This window comes from Cucurbita maxima, unplaced genomic scaffold (assembly GCF_002738345.1).
Source record: "Cucurbita maxima cultivar Rimu unplaced genomic scaffold, Cmax_1.0 Cma_Scf00014, whole genome shotgun sequence".
Classification (NCBI taxonomy): Eukaryota; Viridiplantae; Streptophyta; class Magnoliopsida; order Cucurbitales; family Cucurbitaceae; genus Cucurbita; species Cucurbita maxima.
Genome location: NW_019272030.1, coordinates 225,908 through 236,653, shown reverse-complemented (window position 1 = coordinate 236,653; position 10,746 = coordinate 225,908). Strand labels below are relative to the sequence as shown.

The 10,746-nt window shown below is 33.8% G+C and overlaps 1 protein-coding gene across 3 annotated transcripts; it reads left to right on the top strand.

The window, feature by feature from the left end:
• Window positions 1-1,082: 1,082 nt before the first annotated feature.
• On the top strand, window positions 1,083-9,582 carry LOC111489347 (uncharacterized PKHD-type hydroxylase At1g22950-like). Of its 3 annotated transcripts, none has more exons than XM_023137524.1 (11): window positions 1,083-1,382; window positions 4,310-4,357; window positions 4,767-4,943; window positions 5,030-5,180; window positions 5,274-5,360; window positions 6,254-6,378; window positions 6,744-6,862; window positions 7,729-7,840; window positions 7,921-8,061; window positions 8,274-8,577; window positions 9,197-9,582. In XM_023137524.1, the coding sequence occupies exons 1-9, from the start codon at window positions 1,083-1,085 to the stop codon at window positions 7,954-7,956; spliced, it is 1,155 nt and encodes a 384-aa protein (XP_022993292.1). In that variant the 3' UTR covers window positions 7,957-8,061; window positions 8,274-8,577; window positions 9,197-9,582. The 3 variants fall into 3 exon arrangements, with proteins under 3 accessions (XP_022993292.1, XP_022993291.1, XP_022993289.1); XM_023137523.1 differs by having other exon boundaries at window positions 7,921-8,344; window positions 8,457-8,577; XM_023137521.1 differs by lacking the exon at window positions 8,274-8,577 and having other exon boundaries at window positions 9,197-9,579.
• The last annotated feature ends 1,164 nt before the right edge of the window (window positions 9,583-10,746 follow it).

Here is a 10,746-nt window from a genome sequence, read left to right as displayed (position 1 = left end):
GAGGAAAAAAAAAAAAAAAAAAAACAACCCACAGAATCGAATTGGGTTGTGGGGGTGGTTTTATTGTGGGATTTTGGAAAGAAAAATAATAATTGGTTCGTAGTGAGGTAGGTTGGTGGATGGATCGCGGTGAGCGCGATTGACCAAAGTTGGTATTTTAAAAAGTGAACAGCAAACGCTTCGTATTGGTAAGTCCGCCGGGGGCGATGATGAGACGATGCAAGTGAGGTGCTGCCGAACTGTCCCTGTCGATAATTCCTATATTACCAAATTATTGCTTTTATTTGAGGCGGCTACAAACGCGAGTATCATTCCAATATTAATTATAAAATTTGTGCTTTATGGGTCCGATACAATTCCGATGTGTTACTCTAATTTGTTAACCAAACGTTTAAATCTCGCATCTATGAAATCAGATTTAATCGAAGCCAATCAAAATAAATTGAGTTTTTTTTTTTTGGTAAGAATTTAGAGTGATTATCAAAGTCAGTAGGATTCAAAGAGAGTAAGATTATAACGTCTTTCTTTCGAGTCCTAAATATTAGAATCTTGGACCCAAGAGTACTTAGGATCGATTTAAGACTAGGATCTAAGATTGGATAAAGAAGTATTATGGGCATACATGGCCTACGTATGCACACATGAACCCAACAAGCGGGCTCATATATGTACTCTGCGCCTTATAAATTACCATCCGGTACAACGCATTAGACACAATATAAATATAAATATAGAAAGTTAAAAGATTAGTTTTTTTGTTTTTGAAAGGGTAGGTTGTTAAAATATTATATTTTAAATGGAAATTATATTTTAAAATAACAAAGGAAAGAAAAGTGGGTCGTTTCCAGAATTTAAATAAAATCTTTAAATTTGATAAAAATTTGGAGGATAATTGGGTTGGGTCCCACATGTACACGTCAGCAACTAACGAAATAGAGCCTAACCCTAACCTGCAACTTTCACCATCTTCGTCTTCTTCCTCTTCATAACCCTAATTTCAATCCACTTCTCACACTCTCATTACAAAACATGCTTCTGTAATTCTTCCTTCAAAGGAATTTGACCTCTACAGATGCGAAGCTATGTCTCTGGAAGCTTCTCTTGAACGACGAAAGCAGCCCCAAGCTCCCGGGACTGGCAATGGAAATGGCGTCGTCTCGCCCAGCTCACACTCTTTCTCAACCCATAGGCTTCGTCTTCAACCCAAGGAAGATCACAAGTCGGAGAGCTATGAGGACCTGCAATTGGAATTCAGCCCGCTTCTCTTCAGCATGCTGGAAAGGCACTTGCCTCCGAGCATGCTCAATATGGCACGCGACCTTAAGCTTCAGTATATGAGGGACATTCTACTCCGATATGCTCCTGAGGGCGAACGCAACCGCGTAAGTGTTTTAAATTGTTTTCTCTCTATATCTATGGTGAATTTCAATACATGTTTGCTTGGTTTGGCTGGTGAATGGAGGAGGAGGAAGAGAAGATAGGTTATATTTTCTAGAAATTGTTTTATAGGTTAAAATCAATGATAGCAAATGCCACATGATCTTATGAATTGTTAGTTGGACGTTGTTTGCAGGATAAGGATTAAGATTTTTATTTTCATTGTTATGCGATGGTGAATCAGAAGGCGGGAACATAGTTATTTGAATATGTAGATTTATTAATAGCATGACTAATTAGATTTTGATGTTAATATGCCAAGTAAAAATGAGGATAGTATTTGTCAAATTTCTCTTATGCTAGTTAGTCGATGATCTTGAATTTTTTACGCAATTTTGATGAAAGCAAGGAGGAAGTGTCAATGTTTGTACTTCATTACTCGTTGGGGTTTCTTTCTGTTGGTCTGGGAAGGCAAGGTCTATTCCTGTATCTTGTTTCTATATTTGATTACTTCCATGTTTCTTGGAAGTATTTCCAGAACAGTGGATTAGATTTTATTGAGACAAAAATGGAGAAAGTAAGCGAAGTATGAATAAAGAGAAATATTCCTTCCAAGGATTGAAAGGCCCAATAGAGCTTACTAACAGGCGCTCTAGGTAGATGATTAGTAGCAAGGGAATCATTGCTTGAAGTTAAGTAGTGAACTTCAGGTGGATGCTGCTCAGAAGATTCAGTCCTCAAACTCCGTCCAAATTTCCTTTTGAAGTATAGAATGGAAAATAGGAAATATATATCAAGTGTGTGTATTTCTTTCTTCTTTTATTTTATCTTAAAAACAGACCATAATATAAGAATGATTCACAAAAAACAAATAGTGCTACCCCTTTTTGAATAATTTTTCTTCCAGATAAGTATCATAATCAACTCGGCTTAATTTTATATCATGATAAATAATGTCCCATGTCCATTTTAGCGCTTTCATGGTTTAAATTTCATACCCTTTTAACTCATCATTTCAACTCTGTTTTCTCAATTTGGAAGATCTTTTTGCTACTTCCAAACATGGGGCTTCGATTTTCTTTTCTTTTCTTTTCTTTTTGGTTAATCATACCATCTGCGGATTTTAACTTAAAAGAACTCTACTTGTTCCATATTTTGAATATATAAGAAACACGACTTTCACTGAGATCCAATAACAAGAAACAGGAAAGACTGCAATTAAAAGTACATCACGAGCATGAAAATACCTACAGGGTACTTTTTAGCTTGGACTCTAGGTAAACTCCCATGTCCTAACCAACTATTTTGTCTTAGCTTCTGATACATTTTTATTTGAGTGCGGCATTTTGGTGTGTTGCATGCTGGCAAGCTGATTTCACTTCTGCGTTTGCCCATTAAGGTTCACAATTTTTCAAATACGTTTTCTGTGAACACTCTAACATGTTTGTTATTTTTCTTGCTTGTAAGAGTCATTCACTAAGCCTTTTCTTCATTTGTAGCTCCTTTTTCTTCATTTCTTTTGTCAAAAAGCAATAATTCATCTATTATTTTGTTTGTTTACTTTTGTGCCTAAGAAACACGAACTCTAGGTTTTTTCTTGAGTGCATTTAATTGAAATATTATGTTTTCGTTCATTATCTCTTGACTATATCAAAGAGCATCAGAGTAGCTTTCCAAATAAAGACATCTATATGCCTACTATTGTATAGCTTATTGCATTTGATTTAAAAATCCTTGTCTTTGAAGCTTTAAACTTTGATGCCCTTATGGTCATGAGTGCAAACATTGGTAGTTATGCACCTTGAATGTAAAATATCCTCAAGTCTTTTCTTCTCTGACTCTAACGTTGTAAGGTTAGGTAGTTATATTGTAAGATAATCAATGTGTGTCTAAATTGGTCTGAACACTTTTAAATTATGATTGCTATTATTATTTTTATTAAAAGAAATTTCAGTTTCAAATTCACAACGTGTTGCAAATGTAATTTACCTTGCATTTACAAAAATTATCATATATGGATATTAGTCTCAATGCACCTCTCATCTTCATGCTAGCTAGAAGCTTGTTTCCTTAAATTAGATTTTGAGTCTAAAAAACATTGCTTGCTTATGCAGGATAAATTTAATAGTTGACTATACTCCGGCTTAAAATAGCCATCATTTATGAATATAATCTGGAAACTTCTTAATGTATGATGTGTGTCACTCATTCATTGCTGCACCTCGTTTTGAAGCTTAGGAGCTTTTGTAAATTGGTTTCCCTTGTGCTTATCTAAATATTGGCATTGAAAAAGCTGAATGATCGAGTGTCCTTCCAGTTGTTCTTCCACCAGATGGTTTATCATTCTTTATGTGATAATATCCAGTTGCAACAGGTTTCTTGAAGCCAGGTGCTTGAATATCTTTCAAGAATGGCTTATTTCACCCATCTCTTTCCAGTGATTAAATGTAGTTACCCAGCATGATCCTCAACCTTTAGTCATTAGCTTCTAGAAATATACATTTTCCATGCTGGTGCGGTGCAAAGCAAAGCATGTTAACTTGAAAGCGATGTTGTAGTATACTGTGCTTGTCATATTACATGATGTGATTGAGTTTCAATGTGCAAAGACATGAATGCTGGCTTATTTGTCTTCTGTGGTATGCATTTTGGCGGGCTATAAATATTTTCACTACATTATAACCAATTTTAAAAATATAAGCTGCTGGGCGTCATTTCAGGCTCCCTACCATGCGTTGATTGATAGTATTGGAATTAGAGAAACATGAAACTTTAAGTTTTTAAAAAATAACCAATGGAAGTTACATTACTTATTTCATTAACCAATAGAAGTTGTGATGTTTCTATGTATTTTCTTCTTGTGGTGTCCCAAATACTACTTTTCTCATCTGAATTATTCTCTTACCACAATTTCATGCATTTGAATTATCAGATTCAGAGGCATAGAGAATACCGACAAAAGATTATATCAAACTATCAGGTAAATGAAATTCTTAGCTGTATTTATCTGAGTTAGTCGCTTACACTGGTGTAAGAATTTATGGAGTCCTTTTTTATATGCTTCAAAATCATCTAATGGCATAATATTTACTTCATAAATTGGAATCTTTGACTATTGAGTATTTTCAAGGATCACTTTCCTTGGTTTGTCCTAATGTTACTGGGTTTGAATGGAAATTGCCAAAGAAAAAAGAAAAAAAAAGAAAACTTGCATTTGTTAATATACTTTTTTTTAACAATTATCTTTAATAATAAAATTCATAGAAGTTAGATGAGATCTTGATATTTTGTGATGGATCTCCGTTTATATTTTCATGATTCCATGAATAGTTACTTACAGTACATCCACAATATATTCCCTTACTAAGTGGCTATTCTACTCTTTGCAGCCATTACACAGGGAGCTTTACAGCATGCATGCTGCAAACTTCTTTGTCCCCTCTTTTCTCAAAGCTATCAATGAGAATTCGGAGGAGAGCTTTCGACGCATCATGTCTGAACCCTCTCCAGGAATTTATAAATTTGAAATGCTTCAACCACAATTCTGTGAAAAGCTGTTATCTGAGGTATAATAATTTAGAATTTGTTTTCATGTTTTTTATTTCCCTGATGTTTGATTTCTGCATAATACTATTCACCTTTTAATTCTTAGGTGGAAAGCTTTGAAAGATGGGTTCACGAGACAAAATTCAGAATCATGCGACCTAACACAATGAACAAGTATGGTGCTGTTCTTGATGACTTTGGTTTGGAGACCATGCTTGATAAGTTGATGGATGATTTTATACGTCCTATATCAAGAGGTAACACTTTTGAGTGAAGTGCTGCTTGAAAGTTTTTTTAATGTAGAATACGAGAGCCATTAATTTTCACATGTTGTTTTTGGTGGTATGCAGTTTTCTTTCCAGAAGTTGGAGGAGCCACACTGGACTCTCATCATGGTTTTGTTGTTGAATATGGAATTGACAGAGATGTGGAACTTGGTAGGTTTTAGTAGGAACTGTTCATTTTCTTGCTTTCCCTCCTATCAATCCTTTTTTTATTAATGTTCTTAGGGAGAAAAACGTTTTCTTATGAATGCTTTTGTTAAATACAAAATTGTTAAAGATATGGAGCATGGTAGTGCTTCCAATAACTTTTTCTCCACTCGCCAATCTCTTGCTTCTTGCTTAATTTTTTTTGTTAGATTATACCATCTATCCTTGTGCTTTTATTTGTGCCAATTTGTGTCACTTTAATCCTTGTACTTTTTGAAAGTTGTAATTTCATTACTGTAATTAATTTATCCCAAAAGTTCTTATTGTTAACTAGTGGTGTCAAATTGAATGGAAATTTGATAAAGCATTAATGTAAAGCTATGTGGACTTACTTCACACTGTACGTATGTTATGTGATAATGAGGCGGTCAACACTGTTTTCAACCACAATTGACAACACATGCCGTTGGAATGAATTATAAGGACAAATTTAAATATGACGTTGAAACTTTTTTAAGGACAAAGTTGATACAAACGTGAAACTATAGGAACAATGTTATAATTTAACTTACTTTGTTTTTACCTTTAGTTCTCTACTTTTTCCTTTATGGACATATTTTAGTTATTGAAAATGGAGATCCAGTAAATGAATAGATGATATTAAACATTAAAAGATCAACCGTAATCTTTTCTTTCTCATTGCTCATTGCTCAAGAGGATTGTTTTTGCTGAAATTTCATTTTTTGTCCTTTTGATATAGTTTCCTATTTATATTTATCGGTAGTTATTGCAATCTGTAAATTTTTTATGTTTTTTGTTTTGTTGCTCATTTTTTTTTATATTTTTCTGTTGATATCGAAACTATTAATCAATTTTATTTCAAAATGATTTTACTATAGGTTTTCATGTGGATGATTCGGAAGTCACATTGAATGTTTGTTTGGGTAAACAATTTTCTGGTGGTGAACTGTTCTTTCGCGGCATCCGATGTGACAAGCATGTTAATACGGAGACCCAACCAGAGGTATGATAGTCTTGAGAACACCTTACACCTTTATTTTGTATTGCTGGTTCCTTCCTTTGGGGTTGGCTTGGCTCATATATTTCAAGCTGCTTATTCATATCTGCAACCGCATAGATATGAGCTCATTAAAATTAATCATTAATATAGGTCATGAGCTGTTGGGATAATAATACGTTCTTGAAACCTTACTATTAATGTTGAAAAATCTGAACATTTCGGTATATGGGTACATGTAACCAAGAGTACTGAATATTTACCAGACGATGCAAATGTGTGAATGTACATTATACGATCAATTAGTAGTCATTTCATTTTTAGTAATACTCCATGGTGGGTGAATTTTACCATAACAGTCTCTGTATTAGGAAATCTTTGACTATTTGCATGTTCCTGGACATGCGGTTCTTCACCGTGGTCGTCATCGGCATGGTGCTAGAGCTACAACATCCGGGCGTCGGGTCAACTTACTTTTGTGGTGCAGAAGGTATTCTCTCACTAGTACTTCGACCTCTGAGATTGTTTTATTGTCCAAATACGAGTAAAAGGATGTAATATTTTGTTCAACAACATAAGCACTTATTGGCAGAAAGTGATCGTATATATATGTATGTATGTATGCATGTGTGTGTGTGTATATGAGGTATCACATTGCACTTTTACATGCAATCACCGTTTGACTGATGTAAGCACAAAAATTAAGATTAAGAATTAGCTTACATTAGATGAATTGGGTTATGCATATTTTTTTGACCGGAGATGAATTGGTTTACTGTATGCTGAAGTTGTTTTTTTATATTAATATATTATATAGGAAGGCCTGAATCTGAGCACTAAATAAATGCTCATGTGATGCTTACTGTTTGAGGTTGCTTGCATTTTTCAGCCACCTGAAGACCGTTTATGATTGCCCATAAAATTTCTTTTTGACTTGAATTGATCTTTTCTCTTTTTGTTGGCTGGTTTTAAGGTGTGTGGGCGTACTTGTTTTCTTAGTAAAAGCTTGTAGTAAGAACATTTTTACTTGTAATTAATTTAGTAAAGAGTGTTTGATACCAAAATCATGTTAACGTTTGGTTTTATGTATTCTTGATACTGCTTTGGTGCTTCCTAGTCAAGTACTTCGGCCAAGAGCAGCCAATATCACCTTACAAGTAGAATGCTTTCTCACAAAGCACTTTTCAGTGCTTAAGGTGCTGTTGACTGTTTCTAAAAACATATTTTTTGTTACTTTGAAACAGGGTGTTTTTCAGTAGGAAGCGTAGTATTATTATGTACATTATAGGTGTATACTGGGCTCAGTTGCTTTCCGTGTTTCCTAACCCTTTTCTTTCCTGAAAAACCTTGTCACAGTTCTGTGTTCAGAGAGTTAAAGAAATATCAGAAAGATTTCTCCAGCTGGTGTGGAGAATGCCAACGTGAGAAGAGAGAAAGGCAACTCCTATCAATCGATGCAACAAAGCAGGTGCGTTTCGTTTTAGCTGAATTGAGTATTACTTTTAAGTTTTTACCTCAAATTCAATCTGGTATATCTATTGTCTCCAGGAGTTACTTAGAAGAGACGTAAAATCTCCTCCTTGAGCCTGCAATGGTGAAAACTATTGTTGAGGAGCTGAAAATTTTACCAAATATGAAGGATGTTCATCAAAACGAAGTCTGCTGTCCTAAAACTTTCGCCATGTGCAGGTAATGGGTGTTGTCCTGTATTATTTATTGTGCTGCATTACATTTTGCAGTTGTAGCTGTACATTTTAAAATGTTGTTGATAGGTGAAAATAGTTGTCAGAAAAATTTAACCAATTAGAAACCCGTTTGTGCCGAATTGGAGTGAACTAACATGTAATCTTAGCTTCTGATATTCCCTATATGTCAAATTGAGTATTCTGTTCATAGTGCAGCAAATTTATTACACTGCTCATCAAGTCGGCGACGGCAATGAGATTGGATTAATGTGGCGAAACAAATTTTGGTATTGAGTTTTTACTGTTTGGAGGAGTCTTAGTTACTCTTTTTAGCACTGGCACATAAGTATGTGTAGAACTTTTTGAACTTTAGATATCATCTTTGGTTACTTGATTTAGATCCTGATCCCCACCAAGATCGTTGGTGGTCGTTGCTCTTCCTTCTCTCCCAATCTTACAACAAAATCGAGGAAAATTCAAGGAAAACCTCTGAAATAATATCGATATTTGGACCGTGAAGGTCAGTAATGGCTTCAGAATAATTTTGTGTTATTTTGGTAGTCTTAGAAGGGCTTCAAATAGATGGGGGGGAGTTAAGAATCTTCCTTAATACTAAAACTAGGACTCTGTTGCCTGTGTTTTAAAAATTGCCTTTTGGAAGTTTTGATTTATATAGCTCCTAAACATTTACTTATTATTATGCTTGTGAAAATCGTTCTCTTCAAATTTATGATGTTATGAGCATGAAGAAATCCGTAGGCGACATTCATATTATTGAGTGCTAATCATAGATTTATCAACTTGAACTTTCCTTGGATTGAGATAAGATTAAAATAGGGGCTTAAATTCAAACCTCATATTAGGGCGTCAGCTTTTCATATGAAATTAGATGAAATTATTAACTAAAATATATCATTAACCTTTTCATATGAAATCAGAAAATAATTAGTAGAAAGCATAAGCATATATATTAGAGGACGTAGATTTTCTTCTCCAAATCTCCATTATTGGTGCTTACATTCAAACCGTTTAGCATACTTTTCAGACCTCCATTGCTGATCCAAAAAGCTTCCAGTTCTACCAGAAAAAACAATATTTGCCTTCATTTTTTCTTTTTAAAGAACATTGTGGGTTTGCAGGTTGGAGAACGAGGTTTGAGCATAAGGACGCTTCTGGTTGCAGGATCAATCTTCTTCGCCATTGTAGAGAGTAGCTTATGTTATGAGTAGTCGAATAATAGTCGCTCGAGAAGAGTGCTGCTCGAGACCTCGTTGCTACTAGAGACCAGGGAATGTCACGTGGGTCGAAGAGTGTTAGAGTTGCTCTACAAGATCTTTGAACAACGTGTAGCCCTTGCGAGCAACTTTGTCGGTATCAATGGTGTTTTTAAATATATGTGACAATGTCAACTAAATATACCAAGTGAGTGAGTGAGTGAGTGTATATGACGAACTCATGGAATAGACCTGTCAATAAAAAGTTAAATACTATATTATAAATTAGGATGATATTATTATTATTATTATTATTATTATTATTATTGTGCTTGTGGCTGTGTATGACAAGAAAAAACTTAATATTATTGTGCATGTGTTGTTGACTACCTACAATGGATCCAACTTTATTAAGTAGAAAAGCATAATGAAAATGGGTTTGCAAATCCTGATGAATCTCTCCATGCCGAGATTTTGATCAATCTTTCTAAGATTTTTTTGTCCCCTAATCATAGATGTTTATATTTATTAATTAATGATACATCACTTAGTGAATGAATGTGTATCATAGTTCAACTAATATAATAAAAATTAATGAATGGGAATCATAATTTGGATCTCATGTTCTACAAATCAATACTAAATGCATTCATTCTTAATGTAAATGCCTCTTTATTACGATTGTAGTGTTTGTAATTCACGCTACTACTCACCCGTCTCTAAGATTTTGTCTTCTTTCAACCTAAAACTTTCAAACTATTCTCATTCTCTTCAAAATGCTTTCTTTACAGGATACGTATGCAAGTTTGCTTAGTGAGTTCATGCACACGTAAAAGAATCATGCACACGTAAAAGAACCATGAATAAAGAAGTACTATGCATCCGATCCTATAAATATATATATATATATAGCCCAAGAAGTCATCATTAGTCATAAAACATATCACATATGTTTGCATTTCTCGACCCTAATAATATAGATCCTATGTTTATTATTTTTCTAGGTAAGGCAAGAGTCTCATGTATGGACGATAATAATAGTGGAGGGGAACATAAAATAAAGGCACAGTAATTAGTTTTCTATATTTACGTCATAGATCCATAGTTATGATAGATTAGTAGCGTTTTCATCTTTAAACTTTGATTGGAGATGTTCTTTCTTATTTCAATTATATTTTTTTTACCATGCTTCCATGGTTACGTTTAAATCCGTGACAATTTTTTAAATGAAAATTTTTTAATACATTTTTTCATATGATATTCATGACATGCACGTAGTAACAATTTTATTTTGAAAAAAAAAGTAGGACCGCCTAGTAATGCAAAAAAATTAATATTATAAAACTTTCGATTATAACTAAATGTAGTTCAACCAGACAAATCATCCCTACAGATTTAAAAAATTTGCATCCTATGGTTGAATTAAAAAAAAAAAAAAAAAAAAAAAAAAAAAAAAAAAAAAAAAAAAAAAAAAA